The sequence below is a fragment of the Malaclemys terrapin genome, chromosome 16 (assembly GCF_027887155.1).
Source record: "Malaclemys terrapin pileata isolate rMalTer1 chromosome 16, rMalTer1.hap1, whole genome shotgun sequence".
Lineage (NCBI taxonomy): Eukaryota > Metazoa > Chordata > Testudines > Emydidae > Malaclemys > Malaclemys terrapin.
This window is the reverse complement of record NC_071520.1, coordinates 3,128,168-3,145,858: the sequence shown is the minus strand read 5'-3', so window position 1 is coordinate 3,145,858 and position 17,691 is coordinate 3,128,168. Positions and strand designations below refer to the sequence as shown.

The 17,691-nt window shown below is 54.7% G+C and overlaps 1 protein-coding gene across 5 annotated transcripts; it reads right to left on the bottom strand.

Annotated features, from left to right (window-relative positions):
• Positions 1–492: 492 nt before the first annotated feature.
• CFAP73 (cilia and flagella associated protein 73) lies at positions 493–16,969 on the bottom strand. 5 transcript variants are annotated; one of them, XM_054006303.1, is made up of 8 exons: positions 16,758–16,969; positions 11,478–11,583; positions 9,614–9,718; positions 7,211–7,411; positions 5,312–5,533; positions 3,547–3,705; positions 3,029–3,163; positions 493–1,566 (listed from the first exon to the last, which is right to left on the bottom strand). In XM_054006303.1, exons 1-7 carry the CDS (start codon positions 16,967–16,969, stop codon positions 3,065–3,067), a joined length of 1,104 nt encoding a protein of 367 aa, XP_053862278.1. In that variant the 3' UTR covers positions 493–1,566; positions 3,029–3,064. The 5 variants fall into 5 exon arrangements, with proteins under 5 accessions (XP_053862278.1, XP_053862280.1, XP_053862281.1 ...); XM_054006305.1 differs by having other exon boundaries at positions 16,762–16,915; XM_054006306.1 differs by having other exon boundaries at positions 3,589–3,705; positions 16,762–16,915.
• Between the last annotated feature and the right edge of the window lie 722 nt (positions 16,970–17,691).

Here is a 17,691-nt window from a genome sequence, read left to right as displayed (position 1 = left end):
AGGTAACAGCAGAGAGGGGTTGCAGAGAAGAGCACTCACTTTCTGGGCCTAGCTGCAAAATGGTATTTATGTAATAAGAGCTATAGATCTCAGAGCGCATTGCAAAGGATGTCAGTATTGTCCCCATTTTACAGATGGGGAAACTGAGGCACAGGGAGTGACTTGCCCAAAGTCACCCAGCAGGCCAGTGGCAGAGCTAGGACTAAAGCCCAGTCAGAGTCCCAGTCCTGTGCACTGTCTAATCATTCCTGTCCAGCTGTATTCCCTGGGCAATTCTATTTCTCTGCCTCTACCCAGACAGATCCTTAGTCTCAGGGCTTAGCTCCTTATCCAGTTGCGGATACTCTCCTGCCTCTTCAGTATGTGACCATTGGTGGGAGCAGTAAGTGTCCTCCAGGCTCCCTGTTGCCTGTGACACACCATCCCCTCCCACCTATGTCAGTTGTAGGGGAGGCAGCGCTCCCACAAAGAAAAGCCAATCCTAGAGCAAGATGATTAGAAAATCCATCTTTTAATAAAGAACCCCCAAAACTGTTGGTGAAAACCTGCACATGTGCTTTCTACAGAGAAGCATGGGGGTGTTTTTCTCCTCTGATACCAGCTGTGCAAAGTCCTCCACTCTCGGCACATAAAAAGATGGAGGGATGTCCCCAAAGGAAAATGAGTAAAGATGCAATGGGCAGCCACACCATGGCCAGTACAAACTGGGACAGTTAAAGATACTTCTGCAATCCAGTGTTGCCTATAACAGTGCAGGTGGCAACAGGCAGCATGTGCAGTCCCTGAGCCAGCCACCTGCAGTAAGAAAACATCACTTGCTTGAGACTTTAAATGCTTCCTGGGTCCCCTCAGCTGTTTTCTCCTGCTCAGGGCTGCATGGCAGTATGCAAAGTGGGGAAATGGAGCAGAGTTTGACTTGTTTTTAAAAAGGGGCCTTACTTTTTTTTTCAGCCTAAATTGAACTAAGCTTTGTATCAAAAGTCAATGTAAATAATGGCCCACATTTTTTTTACTCCAATAAACAATTTTTTCTATTGTCTTTTAACCTCCTTGCTGTGCATGCAACACAGACAACAGCCTAAGGGGACATTGGCTGGAGAAACTGACCGAGGCTAGTTTGGGCCCAGCTGTTGTGCATGCCCATAGGTTGGATTTTGGAACCTTGTTTAACTAAATCAAGGAGGTGATGAAGTGTTTTAAACTGGGTCAGACAGTTGCTGCTTTAATCCCTGAATTGCTCAAGGATAGAACAAAGTATTTCCCCAGAGGGGCTGTGCATTGTACATCAGTCCTGCTGTTACAGAAGAAGGTTGGAAGACTCCAGACCTTGGGGTTAATGGTGCATCAGTAGGCAGAGTTGATGGCTGGAAATACCTGAAGATCACGGACTTCTGTCCCATCATTTCAGGAGCCTTCTCCTAGGCAGCAAAGTCCTGCTGCTTGGGGCTGTCCATAGAAGTGGCCATAGCACATGCAAAGGCTGCAGGTGCGATGATTCCATGGGGCAGCAGGAGCGGAAGCTGCTCTGACAGGTCTGGTGGCTGTTGGCACAAGGCCCTGGTCCAGCTGCCATGGAACAGAGAAGACAAACGGATGCTGTAGTGCAGGGGAAGCGGCAGCCTTCCAGTTGCCATGTGAGCCCACCTGGCTTGGCCCTTTCTACCACACAAACAATGAGGCTTAAACACAGCTGGGATAGGATCGTGTTCCAGCATGGTTTCTTTTTGCCACTGTGCACAGGGCTAGGATCAAAGACCCAGACTGTAGTACCAGGTATACGGACATGGTATTGCTCTACAGGCAGGAACCACATGAGGTGTAGAACTGGGTCTAGCCCAGGAGTCAGGATGTATCAGCTGTGTGTGCCTGAGTCAAAGCGGATGAGTCCTCCAGCTTGGACCCCTTAGCTCAAGCTGGAGCCCCACCTGTGTTCAACTCCAGAGGGTTCCAGTTCAGTCACGGGGATGGTGGCCATCGCACAGCCTCACAATCATGGTTGAGTTGTTTTTCGAATGCAGGCTTTGTCCACAGTGGAACCTCCCACCATTTCACTAAGGTGGTGCTCAGTCACCCTGCAGCACTGCTCCCCAGCCTGGTGGTGCCAACACAGCTGCAGCCTGGGCTCGGGGCAGGGTATGGGGTGAACTGAGGCTGGAATGAGAAGATGGTTTCTAGCCCTCAGCGGAGGGAGGTTCTGGACCAGCCCCCCCGCATAGGAGCAGGGGATCAAACAACCACACTCCTTTGAAGCGGGAGCTCTGGAAGTTTAGGAATGGGCTGATGTGGGGGGGCTCCTGCACTAGCAGGGCCCGGACTCCGTGACCCAGGGCCCTTCTAGGCCACTGGAAACATGGGAGGAGCTGGCAGCTCCCAGCCGTGGTTGAGCAGGATCGACTCCAGCAGGTTCCCTCAAACACGGGCATTCAGGAGCCATGGCCCAGTCAGCCCCTGCCCATGGTTCCTGTGACCCCAGCTGCTATGGTCAGTGGGGTGGGTTTGTTAATTTCAGGCTGGACACCCCCCAGCATCTCCCTGCCAGCAGTGTCCGGCTGGAAAGAGCAGCTGTGGGAGTGGTACCTCCCCAGTAAAAAGCAGGGGCACAGCTGTTTAGTGGGTAATTTGTAGGACATGAACTGTGGGGGGAGGCTCCCCAGTGCCTGCCCTCCCCCTCCATCCACCCATTGGCCCATCTAACACAGACTTTGCTGGTCTCTGCACAGATTGGTGAGTGTGTCTGATTTTTGCATAAATGAAGAGGTGTAGGTGGGGAAATGCTGCATTCATTCCAGCCTAGATCAGGCTGCTGGGGTGGTGCTTTGAGCCAATGCAGGGAAAACCCTTTGGGGCAGGAGCTGGAGGGGATTTGGAGGAGGGCGAGTCAGTGATATAATGAGGCTTAGCCCCCTGGAAAGCAGCAGTAAGCCACATGCCTGATTTCGTTACACAAGGTGCAAGCTATGTTCAGGCAGGTGGGGGAAGAGGGTGGAAATCAGGGCTGCCCAAAGCCAGCCTCCGCAGCAGAACTCACAGTGGAGGCGGTGCAGCTGGGAGGATGCTGAGTGGCTTAGCTGGCAGCAGCAGGCGAGGGCTGTATGGCAGGCACGGGCTCCCCTTGGCGGAGGTCAGCAAGGATGTCAGCCAGGTCGAGCATGCAGAGCTGAACCTGATGGAGACAGAGCACGGTTACTTTAGGAAGGAACTTTACCTGGATCCAGCCAGTGATGTCCTGAAAACACAGCGAGCCTTAAAAGGAGAAATCCCAGGAGGGGCTGCTGTAGCAAATAGTATGGCCCACTCCCTGTAGGAGCCTTGGGTACAGAGGGGCTCACAGCTACTAGGCCTGTCCTGTCCCAGGAGGGGCACTAGGGAGTGGGACAGGAGTATTGGCTACTCCAGTCCCAGCCTCTTCCAGTGAGAGGCGCTGTACAGGGTGGTGCAGAAGCATTGGCTGTAGGCTGTGTTCTAGCCTCCAGAGCGAGCATCTCAGAGCATAGGGCTGGGGAAAGCCAAATGCCGTGAAGAAGAGCGGGCAGCTGCATCTCTAACCGTGTCAAGCTGGGTTTCTGTGTCCTCCAGGGGGACGTCCACCTGCAGCTTCATTTGCTTTGTCGCCAGCTGGAAGAGGTTGAGGGCAGCCATCTTGATCTGCCCCAGTTGCAGGGTCTTCTTGGCGGCTGTGCTCTGGATCTCAGTCCACTTGGACTCCTGCATTGAGATTGGAGCAGAGGGTTATGGGATGCCTTGACACAGGCACTGCATCCCACTCCGCATTCCCGAAACTGCCTGCCCCAGCCAAGCATCACATCTGCCCTATACCACTGGAGGAGACCAGCCCTGAAGGGTCTCAGCACCCTCGCTAGAGCAGTGATACCCAGCCAGCAATCTCCATGCACTAGGAGTGGGTTAAGGCCACACAGCCAGCGATAGTTGTCCCTGCTTTGGGGACAGATGAGGCCCCTCCCTCACTGATTGGGCCCTCATCTTCCTCCCGCAGCAGATTCTTTGATCAGTTGCTCTATCCCCAGCAATGCTGCCTCGTGTTCCTCTTTGTTCCCTCTGACCACGGGGCTCCTGCCTTCGTTCCCCTTGGCAACGTCCCCAGCTGTGAACTAAGCCTCCCTGGCCCTGGGAAGTAGGGATGGATTATCCCCACTTTGCCTAGGGTGGAAGAGGGCCGCTTGCTCAGGACAAGGCCCCACACCGGCAGCAGAGTTGAGAGCAGAACCCAGCATCCTGGCTCCTACCTGGCTGAGCCCAGCTGTCCACTTGCACTTCCAGTCCTGTGGGCCTGGCACCCTGCAGCAGCACCCACTACAGAGCCACATGGCACCAGCTGTGAGACAGCAGCCTCCAGCGGGGGCATGCCCGTGTTCCTACTCTGCGCTCTGGCAGGCCTGAGTTCAAATCCTCAGAGGGGCACAAGTGCCAATACCTGGGGTGACCTCATTCTAGTGCAGCCCCCAGGGCTGTGCCTGGTGAGTAATGGAGACCCACCCCCTGCCCAGTGGACAACAGGGAGCCACTTCAGCAGAGACAGCTCACAGGTCCCTCGGGGGGTCCACAGACAGAGCCTGTCCAGAAGACGCTTTTGATGCTAGAAGCTGGCATGAGAGCCTGATCTGCACTGTCCCCTCCCCCCCCAGGCTCGTGAGGGGGGATGGGTTGGGGGTGATGTTGCACCCTGCAGGCTCATGCCTGGGCCTAGCACAGGGGTTATAGACACACCAAGTTGGTCTGATCCTACCCCTGCACTGTTTGCTCTGCACCTGCTGCACCCCCATCCCTCCCTCAGCACCCTGCTCGCAGGGGCTACATCACCAGCCACCCTGCTCTCCAGCCTGCTCACTGGAGGCACCAGCATGCTGCATGGGCGAGGCTGGAACCGGGCCCAGCTCACTCAGCCCCCCCGGATTCACACATGTTCTATTTCGGGAAAGCGAGGGGGAGGGCAGGAGCCATTCTGGATGGACTGCCAGCCCCGCCGAGCTGGCAGCGAGCAAGGGCCCAGCTGGGGAGGGACGGCAGAGCAGGGCTGTGGCCAATACCCCCTCCAGCTCAGGGTAGGTCAATGCGGGTGGGCGGTGGCCTTCAGGCAGCAGGGCCCATCATGGAAGTGGTGTGGGAGTCACTGGGGCCACTGACGGAGGCTGAGAGCGCCCCGGGACTTGGCCACACGTCCCTGCCCCGCAAGGCTGAAGGAGCCCCTAGGAACCTGCCCCATGCCCCAGTTCCATAGGGCCAGTGGAGCCTCCTGACAGTCCCCCACCTCTCTGCCCCTGGCATGCTGGAGGGCTGCAGTCTCCCCACGTACCCACTGGTGCACCTTGGCCCGGGCCTGCTCCCGCTGGGCCTGCAGCAGGGCCAGCTGGTTGTTGAGCTCCATGATCTGGGTGCTGCTCTGCGCCAGGTACTGCTGGAGCTGGGCCTGCGTCTCCGCCATCGCCTCCCGGCTCCCCAGGTCCTGCTGCACCAGCACCGCGTGGGTGGCCCTCAGCGTCCTGAAGCGGTCAATCAGCAGCTGGATGTCCTGAAACTGCCCGGAGAGGGGACGGTGGGGGAGGAAGGGACAACGGGGGAGGCCGAGGTTTAGGGGGGCTCATTCAGGACAGAGGGGCAGGCCTGCAGCCTGGGAACTGAGTCCCTTTCACAGGTGGCGCAAGAGGGGGTTACGCTGGATTTGGATAAGCAGGGCTCGGCTGTCCCGTTTTACACCGAGTGCATCTCTACTTTGGGTCAGGGACCTCCCCCACCCTGTGATGCTTCGTTCCCTGCCTGCCCCCTGGTGCACCAGCATCCCCTGTGCATCTTGCTCTAGCAGGTTTGGGTGGAGTGTCCAAGTCACCGTGAGTCACTGGGATCTGAGCCAGAACCAGCCACCTCCCACCCTACTCCTTGCACTGGGCCCCTTCCCACAGACGAGGTTACCGAGTGGCTGGGTCGAGCCTGAGGGGCCTAGTGGCTTTCCTAGAGCAGCTGGTGCTGCAGGCAGAGCATGGCGTGTTCCCGCACCGCTTATCCCAGGGGAGGCCACCTCCTCATCCACAAAGGGGCAGGACATGGGGGGCAGGGTTAGCTTGTTTCAGCACCACCAGTTTCAGGCTACAAGCCTCCCCAAGGGCATCATCTGGGGAGGGATCAGAGCACTTGCGGGGAGTGGGGAGGTTGCTCTAGCTGAGAGAACCAGGGCAGTTGTGGTGACAGGTGCTGCAGCTCTGAGGAGTGGTGGGGCAGTGCTGTGGGGGGGTGCTGGGGCATGAGGGGGAAGGGTGCTGCGCCCATGAGGAGGTGCGGGGCAGTTGTGGGGAGGATGTTGCCATCCTGGGGGGCAGTTATGGGTGACAGGTGATGTGGCCATGAGGGGCATGGGGCAGTTGGGGGGAGCTACAGCCATGATGGGGTGCGGGGCAGTTGTGGGGAGAGTGTTGCAGTCGTGGGGAGCAGTTGTAGGTGACGGGTGCCACGGCTGTGAGAGGACGCGGGGCAGTTGTGGGGGTCAGTTGTGGGTGACGGGTGCCGCGGCGTGAGGGGGCATGGGTCAGTTGTGTGTGTGTGGGGGGGGTGCTGCAGCCATGAAGGGAAGCTATGGGTGAAGGGCGTGCTGTGACCATGAGGGAGCACGGGGCAGTTGTGGGCAACAGGTACTCTGGCCATGAGGGGGCACGGGGTACTGGAGTGGGGGGTGCTGCAGCCGTGAGGAGCAGTTTTGGGTTGCAGGGCAGTTGTGGGGGCATGGGGTGCTGTGGCCGTGAGAGGGTGCGGGGTAGTGTGTGGAGGGGTGCTGCGGCTGTGAGGGGACACAAGGTAGTGGGGTGAGGGGTGCTGCAGCTGAGGGGAGGTTGTGGCTGACGGATGCTGTGGCCCGGAAACAGTACTCAGGTCACTTGTTGCTGGCACTGGAGGTCAGCATGGCTCGGTAACAGCAGTGGGCCAGGGCATTGGGGGAGGGGGGTGCGGGAACCTGGGAGGGGAAAAGCCAGCACTTGTCTGGGGACTTTAGCAGTTGGGGAGGGACTGAGCACTTGCAGGGGGTGTCAGGGTGCTTTCCAGCACAGGGAAGGTCAGTAACTGGGAAGGGGCCAGTGCAGAGCTGGGGAGGGGATCAGGTAGACCATGGGGAGTGGGGAAGTTGGCATGGGGGCATCTAGAGGCGGGTAGTGCCCCCTGCTCCTGACCCCCCCCCCCAGCAGCTCCCTGCAGAGTCCCCCCTCACCTGCTCGGTCTTCTCCAACACCCCCTGGAGATAGCTCCGGAAGATGCCATGGGCTTCCAGGCGCCGCTGCAGCCTGTCCCTCTCCACGAGCAGCCGGGCAATCTCCTGGCGCAACCGCATGGCCTCCACGACCTTCTGCACCACCTGCTCCCGCTGCTCACTCACCTTGTGCAGCGCCCGGCTCCGCTTGGCGTCATTGTCCTGCCACCCAGAACACAGGGAACCAGGTAACGTCAAAGGGCAAGCTCCCCACCACGCTGAGCCCGCATGCTTGGTGTGTAGCACTGCTGCCACACCAGAGGGCTCTGTGTTAGGGTAACAACCTTCTACTGACACCTTACTGGAGAAGCTGCTCCTTTAGCTCGAGCTGTTGTAGCTTCTGCTTTAGATCCCTGATTCAATCCCCCACTAAGTGATAAGTTGCACTGTCTGTGTACGTTAGGGAATCAGAAATGGGCGGAACCAGAACCCTGGATCCAAATGCACCTAGAGTCTGGAACCAAAATGTGTGGCTGAGAGCAGAGCCCAAACTGGATCCTGGTAGCTGCAAGACTCTGTGGCTGAGGTCATTAGTGTGCCTGGATGTGCTGAGGAATTTGGATGAGGAGGGAAATGGCAGATGTGCTAAATGACTTTTTTGTTTGTTTTCACCAAACAGGTTTGTAGCAACTGAACATCTGACATCATGAATGCCAATGAAAACAAGGTAGGACCAGAGGCTAAAATAGGGAAAGAACAAGTTAAAAATCACTGAGACAAGTTGGATGTCTTCTAGGATGGAATTCATCAGGCCCTGGTGACTTGAACACTCAAGGAGCTGATTGAGGAGATATCGGAGCCATTAGTGATTATCTTCAAAAAGTCATGGAAGACGGGAGAGATTCCAGACAACTGGAAAGGGCAAATCTAGTGCCTATCTATAAAAAGGACAACTCGGGGAATTACAGACCAGGCAGTTTAACTTCAGTATCTGGAAAAATAATGGAGCAAACAATTAAGCAATCAGTCTGCAAACATCTAGAAGATAATAAGGTGATAAGTAACAGTCAACATGGATTTATCAAAAACAAATAGCTTCCTTTGACAGGGTAACAAGCTTTGTGGGTGGAGGGAAGCAGTAGACGTGGTATATCTTGATTTTAGTAAGGCTTTTGATACGGTCTCGCATGATCTTCTTAGAAACAAACAAACTAGGGAAATACAACCTAGATGGAACTGCTATAAGATGGGTGCATAACTGATTGGAAAGTCATTCCCAGGGAGCAGTGGTTCACAGTCATGCTGTAAGGGCATAACAAGTGGAGTCCCACGGGAATCAGTTCTGGGTCTAGTTCTGTTCAATATCTTCATCAATGATTTAGATAATGGCAGTTTGCGGATGATACCAAACTGTGAGGATTTGCAAATGCTTTGGAGGACAGGATTAAAATTCAAAATGATCTGGACAAACTGGAGAAATGGTCTGAAGAAAATAGGATGAAAGTTAATAAGGACAAATGCAAAGTACTTCACTTAGGAAGCAACAATCAGTTGCACACATACAAAATGGGAAATGACTACCTAGGAAGGAGTACTGGGGAAAGGGATCTGAAGGTTATAGAGACGCACAAACTAAATATGAGTCAACAGTGTAACACTGTTTGGGGGGGGTGGGAGGAGAAAAAAAAAGCAAACGTCATTCTGGGATGTATTCGCAGGAGTGTTGTAAGCAAGACACGAGAAGTAATTCTCCCGCTCTACTCTGCGCTGAGTTTGGTTTCAACTGAAGTATTGTATTCAGTTCTGGGCACCACATTTCATGAAAGATGTGGACAAATTGGAGAAAGTCCAGAGAAGAGTAACAAAAATGATTAAAGGTCTAGAAAACACGATCCATGAGGGAAGATTGAAAAAATTAGGTTTGTTTCGTCTGGAGAAGAGAAGACAGAGAGGGGACATAACAGTTTTCAAGTACATAAAAGGTTGTTACAAGGAGGAGGGAGAAAAATTGTTCTCAATCTTTGGGGATAAGACAAGCAGCAATGGGCTTAAATTGGGGGAAGGGCGGTTTAGGTTGGACATTAGGAAAAAGTTCCTAAGTGACAGGGTGGTTAAGCACTGGAATAAATTTCCCAGGGAGGTTGTGGAATCTCCATCATTGGAGATTTTTAAGAGCAGGTTAGACAAACACCTGTCAGGGACAATACTTAGTCCTGCCATTAGTGCAGGGGACTGGACTAGATGACCTCTCGAGTTCCCCTCCTGTCCTATGATTGATTCTATGATCCAGTGGAAATGGATTTGACACACACCTGCTCTGTTTAGTTTAGTTTGGCAAGAGCAATACCTTCCAGGTACAGTCCATCTCCACCCCAGCCAGCAGGCTTTCCTCCCGGCCCCGGGATCTCCATGTGGGACTTGTACCTTTAGGAACTTGTCAAATTTGAAGATGGCCTCCTTGAGCTGCCCCTCCTTGTAATGCAGTTCCTTCCGGCGCTGCTGCAGGCTCTCCATCTTCATCTGGAACTCCTACAGGAGGCCAGGACAAGGCCAGTCAGGAGGTGGGGCCAGCCCAAGCAATCCTTCCTGAGCCTTCACCAACAGGGGGGCAAGGACCCTCAGAGCACCTGGGCTTGGGTGAGGGGGCTCAGCGTCTGGGAAGAGAGGGCTTCAAGGCTGCATCCCCTGCAGTGCTGGAACAGCAGCAGCAGGTCTGCCTAATGCGGAGTGTTCTGTAGAGTGAGGGTAACATGCTGCCAGAACGTGGGCCTTACGGTCTCCTTCTAATGGCTCGTCCACATACAAGGATACAAGCCTACTAGTGCTACCAACTGAGGGAGTTAGCCCTTCAGCACAAGCAGCAGAGAATCATGCTTTTAGCACAGAAGGTCCCAGGTTCCTGCCTTGCTATCAGCCCAAGTGGCAGCAGTTATACAGAACCAAGGAGCGGAGTGCTGACTAAATGCTCTGTGCAAAGCCCTCCCTGTCACTCTGGTGGATCTAGTCCCTGTTTCCTCTTAATCCCCTGTAGCTCCATGTCCAAAGGATTGGCCAGCATTATCAGGGCTGCATGGGTATACCAGGGCACCACCATTGTCACTGTCCCTTCGCCGTAGCAGTCACAGTGGAGCTGAATATCAAGCTGCATTGCCTGCTAGACTGGGGTCTTCCACAGGAATTAGCCACCTAAATACTTTTGAGGATCTGGACCATTGTTAGTGACAATTATTTGTATTGTGGTAATGCCTAGCGGACCAGGACCCCACTGCTAGGTGCTGTGTAGTCACAGAACAAAATACACACCTTTTTTGTCTATGCAGGAACATCTGGCCTGCAGCACAGAGCATGTATGGGAGTCCGAGGGGTGGGGAGCCTGGGGACAGAGTGAGGGGCCCTATGAGTCAGGACAAACCCCCGTTAAACAACATTCTAGGTTCCATCCAAAACATTTACGGACACACTTGATCGAATACTGAGGATCCAGTGATGGCCACTGCTGGTGCAAGGGCCTTCTCCTCTGCAGCAACTGCCATCTCATTAACGGACTTGCCAACTCTTAAAATCTCATCTGAAAGCTTTTTCCCCTTGCCCATCTCTTAGTCCCTCTCCCCTGCCACTGCTCGGCCATTACATTAAATCTCTCTCTATTACACAATTCTCTAAATGTCCTGTTTGATTGTTTTCTGCTCGTTATTTCTGTAACTTATTACATCACCAAAGCGTTTTGTACTCTTCTCTCTCTCTCTCTCACTACGTACATACTTGGCCACACTGTGGCATATCAGACTAATAGGCCGATCAATGCTGGGCAAAATCACGTTTATTGTAATCAACACTGGTACACCACAGTAACCGATAGTGCTTTACAAACTGCAGCAGCATTTTTTGCTGCTAAACTTTTCAGGTTTGGGCCAAAATCTTTTGGTTATTTGAATTTTCTCTGAACAATTGCAATTTTCCATGGGGAGGGGGGAGGCGTGGGGAAGCATTTTTCCCAACCAGCTCCAGTCCAGTGAGGTTGGGTTTCTTTAAAGCAGGAGTTTTCTCCACTGATTGCATTGTGCCTCTCTCCTTCTGCCCTTGAGCCCTCAGGAAGTGACCAGCCACTCCCCACAGTGCAGCCCAGTGACATGAAAACAGTAAGGACTCGCTTTCCATTCTCAACCTCCTTCGAGGCCCTGATGCCCCACCCCAGCCCCTCCCACATCCAGGGACCCCACCATTTAGGAATCATGAACCTCAAGTTAACAGGCACAGCCCGGGCAAGGCCCTGTGCAGCTGGGTTTACCTCTTTCTGTGCCAACAGGGCTTGTTCCACCTCTGCCAGCTCCCTCCTCTTCTCCAGCAGGCGGGTGGCAGGGGTCAGGTAGTCGTCTTCTCTTTCAGGCATTTTCCTGCAGGGGAGGAACAAATGGGTGAGTGGCAACGCCGCACCTGGCCCCTGGTGGAACTCTGCTAACTTCTCTTCAGCCTCCATTGCCGTCAGTGGCACCGGGGATGCCGAAAGGGGTACGCCGGACTGGGTACGGAACCCTGGAGATACAAGGGCACCACACTTGTTCTTACTGCAAATGCCACGTTTACTTGGACCCCCTGTCATGGGCTGGGCCACTGCCAGCTGCACAAGCCAGCACTTCTCCTCAGTGACCACTACCCTGTGCTCCAAATGGACGCTTTCATGTCAAGGGATGCACAGTCAGCAAGCAACCGAGCTAATTTCAGGGCTGGCCTTGGGGGAACAGAGCCATGAGTACTAGCTTTTCCCCCAGTTCCACCCTGATCTATCCCAGAGGATGAGCGGAAAGTGGTTTCTAATCCACAGCCTGCCTGGTGCCCAAACAGAGATTGTGGGTTCACAAGCACAGGTTTCCAATTCGTTTTATGGGGGAGTTTTTTCTCCCCCATGTTACTGTTAGAGAAACGACAGGGAAAAGTGACTCCTTAACGAACATGCAGGGCAACAGCAAGCTCGACTGGGCCCAAAGCAACAAACTGAAACCAAAAAAGGTGAGAGCTCTTTTCCCAAATCGCTTCCAATTTGTCACCGGGTGACTGGCCCTTTAAGAAGGAACAGGTCCAGTCCAGCAAGGGCCTGAGTGCAGGGTTGCCAACTTTCTAAAAGCACAAAAAAACAAACACCCTTGCCCTGCCCCGAGCCCCACCCCCACTCACTCCATCCATCACTCGCTCGCTCTTCCCACCCTCACTCACTTTCACCAGGCAGGGACAAGGGGTTGGGGGGTGGGGGTGCAGGCTCCAGGATGGGGCCAGAAATGAGGGGTTCAGGGTGTGGGAGGGGGCTCAGGGCTGTGACAGGGGGTTGGGCTGCAGGAGGGGGTTTTGACCTGGGGCAGGGGGTTGGGACGTAGGAGGAGTTCAGGGTACGGGCTCCGGCTGGGCAGCGCTTACCTTAGGTGGCTCCCAGAAGCGGCCAGCCTGCCCGTCTCCTAGGCAGAGGGGCCGGGGGGCTCTGCGCACTGCCTGTGCCCATAGTTTCTAGCCAAGGTGAGCTGTAGAGTTGGCGCTCAGGGCAGGGGCAGCACACAGAGCCCCCGTAGCCGCCCCTGTACCTAGGGGTCAGACATGCCAGCCGCTGGAGCTGCATGGCGCCAGGGAGCCTGCCTTAGCCCCGCTGGGCCGCTACCCGTACTTTTAGCAGTGCTGACCAGAGCTGCCAGCCAGGGCCCCTTTTTGACCAGGTGTTCTGTCGAAAACCAGACACTTGGCAAGCCTGAGTGAGAGCACCTGGCCTCTGTTAAGAGCCAGGCAGCAGGGGGAGAGGAAGGAGCAGTAGTGGAGTGCTAACAGGTGAGAGCAGGAAAAGCCTGTTGAGTAGCTGGCTCCTGCAGGGGCACCTTGGTAAAGGGAAAGAACCAGCTCCGGCAGAGCAGGCCAAGCCTGGATTTTGGAGGGAGAGTCCTATGGGCAGGGGCAGGACTTGCAGGCAAAGGGACCGGGCAGTGGAGGGGACCAGGAGCCCTCTTACAAGGACATGAGGGCTGCAGGAGAGTTGTAAGCAGCACAGATAGTGGCCAGAGGTGGGGGCCCTGGAATATGGGTGGGGCTGGAGAACTGCTGCATTTTTACTAATTATGTTCTGAGGGGTAGAATGGTCTGACTTTGAGGGATCTGCTGGAGGCTGAAACTACTAAATTACGCCAGGCTGCAGGGTTTGTATTAGCCTCTGAAAGGGACAACAGTCTTTTCCCGGGCAGAGAAGGTAACCATTGGTCTGGTCTGTGGTGGAGAAGTTGGGCAACTCAGTTGGTGCTGGGCACTATTGGGGAAACCAAGGAAGGACTTGCTTGTTGCACTGTGGCCAGCCACAGAAGGGTGCTCTGGCAGGCAAGCCCTGCTTACACAGTTATAGTCCTTTTAGGTGTTATTTATATCAAAGGAGGTCAGACAGAGAAGTGATTACTAAGTTGATGGTGTTGCTTTAAAAAGAAAAAAGTCTCTAGCACTTTTGATGGCAAAGAATGTGAACCAACGTGGTGCCATCTGTCTGAGTCTGCAGGCAGCCGGAAACAATAGCTCTGAGGCATGTAAATGGATCCCACTCCTTGCGATTTGGGTGTTAACTCTGATACCTAATGACAATTTAAATGTCAAGATTACTAATGACTTTACACCTAATCAAAGTGTGTGTTATGGGTCCCTCCCTATGTCCAATCCATAGGAGATATGAGTCTGTTACTGCCCCAGCTAAGAAGATGTAGCAGCTCATGCTTTTAGCACTGGAGGTCCCTGTTTCAATCTGATGTACTTGCCAAGATAGTGGCTGTCACATAAGTGTGCACACACACACGTGCACACACAAAAGAGGAACAATCCTAGTACAATGCTCCCCACAAGATAATGTGGGTGGCTCCACAGGCAGGCAGAGCTTACGAGAGTTCTGTCACTTAGATTCTTTAGGGCTACCATACGTCCGGATTTCCCCGGACATGTCCGGCTTTTCGTTCTTTAAATAGCTGTCCAGGGGGGATTTCTAAAAATGTCCGGGATTTCCCCCCAGTCGGCTATTTATAGACCGAAAAGCGGCGGCCAAGTGCCACTCGGCAGCCAAAGCCCTTTCCCGGCTCCCCACATCCCTTGCAGCCTTAGCATGCGGCCCGGCCCCACAGCTGTCTTCCCCCTCCTCTTGTCCCCTGAACGCTCCACCCCCCTGCTCCTCCCCCTCCCGCTTCCTGCAAATCAGATGTTCGCGGGAAGTCTGAAAACAAGCCGGGGCTGGCAGGCAGCAGCAGGTAAGCTGGGGTGGGGGAGGACGCGAGGAGGATGGCTCGTGAAGGCATGGCGCGGCCCAGTCCGGTCCCGGCCGAGCGGCTCCAGCCCAGCTCGGCTCAGGCCCCGGGGCACCGGCCCTGGTTCCGGCTGAGCGCGCTGGCCCCGGCCCCAGCAGCTCCGGCCCAGCTCGGGCCCCAGGGCGGCAGCCCCGGTTCCGGCCGAGCGCGCTGGCACGGCCCCAGCCGAGCACCTCCGGCCCGGCCCCAAGCCCCGCGACCCCGGCCGGAGCTGCGGCTGGAGTGCAGCCCGATTCCTGGGCTCTTGCTAAAGCCGGCCCTGGTCAGGGGACAAGGAGGGGAGGTTGGACGGGTCAGGAGTTCGGGGGGGCTGTCAGGGAGGCAGGGGTGTGGAGAGGGGTTGGGACAGTCAGGGACAGGGAGCAGGGGGGGTTAGATGGGTCGGGGGTTCTGGGGGGGGGCTGTCAGGGGGGCAGGGGTGTGGAGAGGGGTCGAGGCAGGCAGGGAGCAGAGGGGGTTGGATGGGTCGGGAGTTCTGGGAGTCCTGTCAAGGGGCGGGGAGCAGTTGGATAGGGCTTTGGGCCTTCGTTTACCAAGCTGTAAAACGAGGGCTGTGATACTCCGCCTCCTTGCTTTGACATATATGGATGTACAATATGAAGTGTGGGCATGGCTTAGGGAATTGCTTAAAATACACCACGGTACAGCAAGGGAAGTGAGTGCAGGCAGCAGATGGGATCATCACATGCTCCTAACCTGTGCTGTCATTTTTCTGTAACCGGCCTTCTGATTTCTGAGTGCAGACAGCAGCTCTTTTGGTACAAGATCAAATGTTCACCACATCCCCAGGAGCAGGAAGCACCACTCCTAGAAAACCCTGATGAAGCTTTGTTTGTGCTTTTCTGTGGAGTGCTTCTAGTGCCCCATTTTCACTTCCTCTGACCCTGGCTCCATCTTCAACTTTGCACCCCGTGTTGCCAACCCCAAATGTTTAAAAAGCATGAGTCAGGCTCACCAATAATCATGAGACTGGCTTTCCAATCATGAGATTATGTAAAAGTAATAGGTTTGGGGTTCTTTTTATTTGCCTTCTGCTTTTTGAACCTTTAGGTGCACTGGACTCACATTTTGAAGCTTTCTCCACAGCCACAAGGGCTTGAAATTTACTTTTTCTATAAGAATGAAGGCTGAAATCCTCACATCTCCACTTGACTCCAGGAGCTGGGGCTTTAAGGAAAACAATAATTATCATGAGACTCATGACAAAATCATGAGAGTTGGCTGGAAACATTCAATAACTGTGTGGAATTTGTTGATTTGGCTAAGTTGGAATGTTTTGCAGAGCCAGTCTGATTACACCAAAGTACCGGCAGCACCCAGGCAGGCTTCCAGCAGAAACCTGCCTCGTTTCCTGCCAACTAAGCCCAGGCTTCCAGGGTTCACCACCCTGGAGCAGCCAGCCATGCAGACTACTGTGTCAGGTGGAATTTCAGGACTTTGCAGGGTCTGCATTTCCAGGGCAGCCAGACAGCCCAGCCCCCTGCCACAGGGCCAGGTCTCCAGGGCTTCCAGGGTTTGGGGCGCTGTGGCAGGGCTCCATTCACTTTCATAAAAAGCGACAAAGAGTCCTGTGGCACCTTATAGACTACCAGACATATTGGAGCATAAGCTTTCATGGGTGAATACCCACTTCGTCAGATGAATGTAGTGGAAATTTCCAGAGGCCGGTATAAATATGCAGGCAAGAACAGTCTAGAGATAACAAGGTTAGTTCAATCAGGGAGGATGAGGCCCTCTTCTAGCAGTTGAAAGTTCACTTTCATGGAGAACTTCAAAGCTGTTGGGGTTTTTGTTCCGAATTGGAATGAAACCAAATTCTGTAATATTGAAATCCTCCACCAAACAGAATCTGCTTTCTCCGCACAGCTCTACTGGGGACCCTGTGGGGTGCTGGCAGAGCTCCAGCCCTGATCAGCAAGCAGGGTTAGAACAGGCTACCGAGAATCACGCCAGGAAGCATCTGTTAAGTGTTTTCTTGCTGGCACAAAACCCAAGAATTAGCCATCCCTCCAGCTACCCAAATAAAGACACCCACTGCCATTAGTATCAGCAAGAAGTCTACTTCCCCAAGGGCCTGAGCCAAAAGTGGCCTACCCCTACCATGCTTCTTGCGCAGAGATGGGCCAGTGCCTTCATAGCTCTACAGAGGGCCTGGCTCTACAACTAGAGCATTATGCGGGCTCCCACGAGCGGAGAGGTGCCCAGTGCAGCCCCCTTCGCACACAAGCAGCTACCTGCGAGTAGGGGGGGAAGGCTCTTACTCACGGCAGCAGCAGCTTGTCCCGGAAAGCTGCCCGCAGATATTCTTCCAGTTCGAAAGCCATCGTGGCCCAGCCCCCCGCAGGGACCCTCGGCTCAGGGAGTGGGGAGCCGTGGGCCCCCAGCTGCCGTCCCAGCGCCTGCAAAAGGGCAAGGCAGGGAGCAGCGCCCTCCCGTTGCTAAGGAGACAGTCAGCACAACGTTCTGTTGCCATGGTCACGCGTTCGGAATCCCGGAGCCCTTTAAAGTTTCCCTTCCACGCGTCGCTGCAGGAGCGTCTAGAGAACATCTCGTACAGGGAAGGTGGAGCCACGAGACCGTCCCAACCATGCGGATTTATTTGCAGGAGGGAGGCAGCAAGGGAAACCCAAGCCCCCTGTAAACGAGTCTGTTCCTTCCCCTGTCCGGGGGGCTCCCTCTCCTCTCTCCTGTCGGCTTTGCATGATTGTTACAGCACCTGGTTTAACTTAAGCTGCAGCTGCAGGACCCTGTGAGTGGCTCCCTTGTGACATGACCCCCTCCTCCCCAGCGTGCCATAACACCAGGTGCCCCCATTGGACCCTTATGGGCAGCTAATATCCGAACGAGTGGGAGGTGCCCAGACACTACAGAAACGGGCGGCATAGATAGGGCCGGCAGTCAGATTTGTATGGGCAGAGCCCTGTGTGCCAGTACTGGAGTTAATGGCTCTGGTCTGCCGCTGAAATGTGATCCTAAGCTCTGAGCCCATTTCTCTGGCCCTCACTATTGGATTATCTGGGCAACTCACAATCTTCCAGGCAGGGCGGTGCTGTTATCCCCATTGTACAGCTCACACAAGGAGTCTAGTGGAACAGGGAACTGAACCTGACTCTCAGCCTGGTGCCTTAACCACTGGGCTGGCCTTCCTCCCATAACTCACTGGGATAAACTAACAAGACTGGCTCACTGCTGGCT

What these genes read in the sequence shown, in the direction of transcription:
- CFAP73 (XM_054006303.1), bottom strand. Translation starts at nt 16,969, where the DNA reads ATGGCAACAGAACGTTGTGCTGACTGTCTCCTTAGCAACGGGAGGGCG. An exon ending in GGGCCAAGGTGCACCAGTGG is followed by an intron (nt 3,706 to 5,311) that starts GTACGTGGGGAG and finishes ATCTCAATGCAG; the next exon opens with GAGTCCAAGTGGACTGAGAT. An exon ending in CAGAAACCCAGCTTGACACG is followed by an intron (nt 3,164 to 3,546) that starts GTTAGAGATGCA and finishes TGTCTCCATCAG; the next exon opens with GTTCAGCTCTGCATGCTCGA.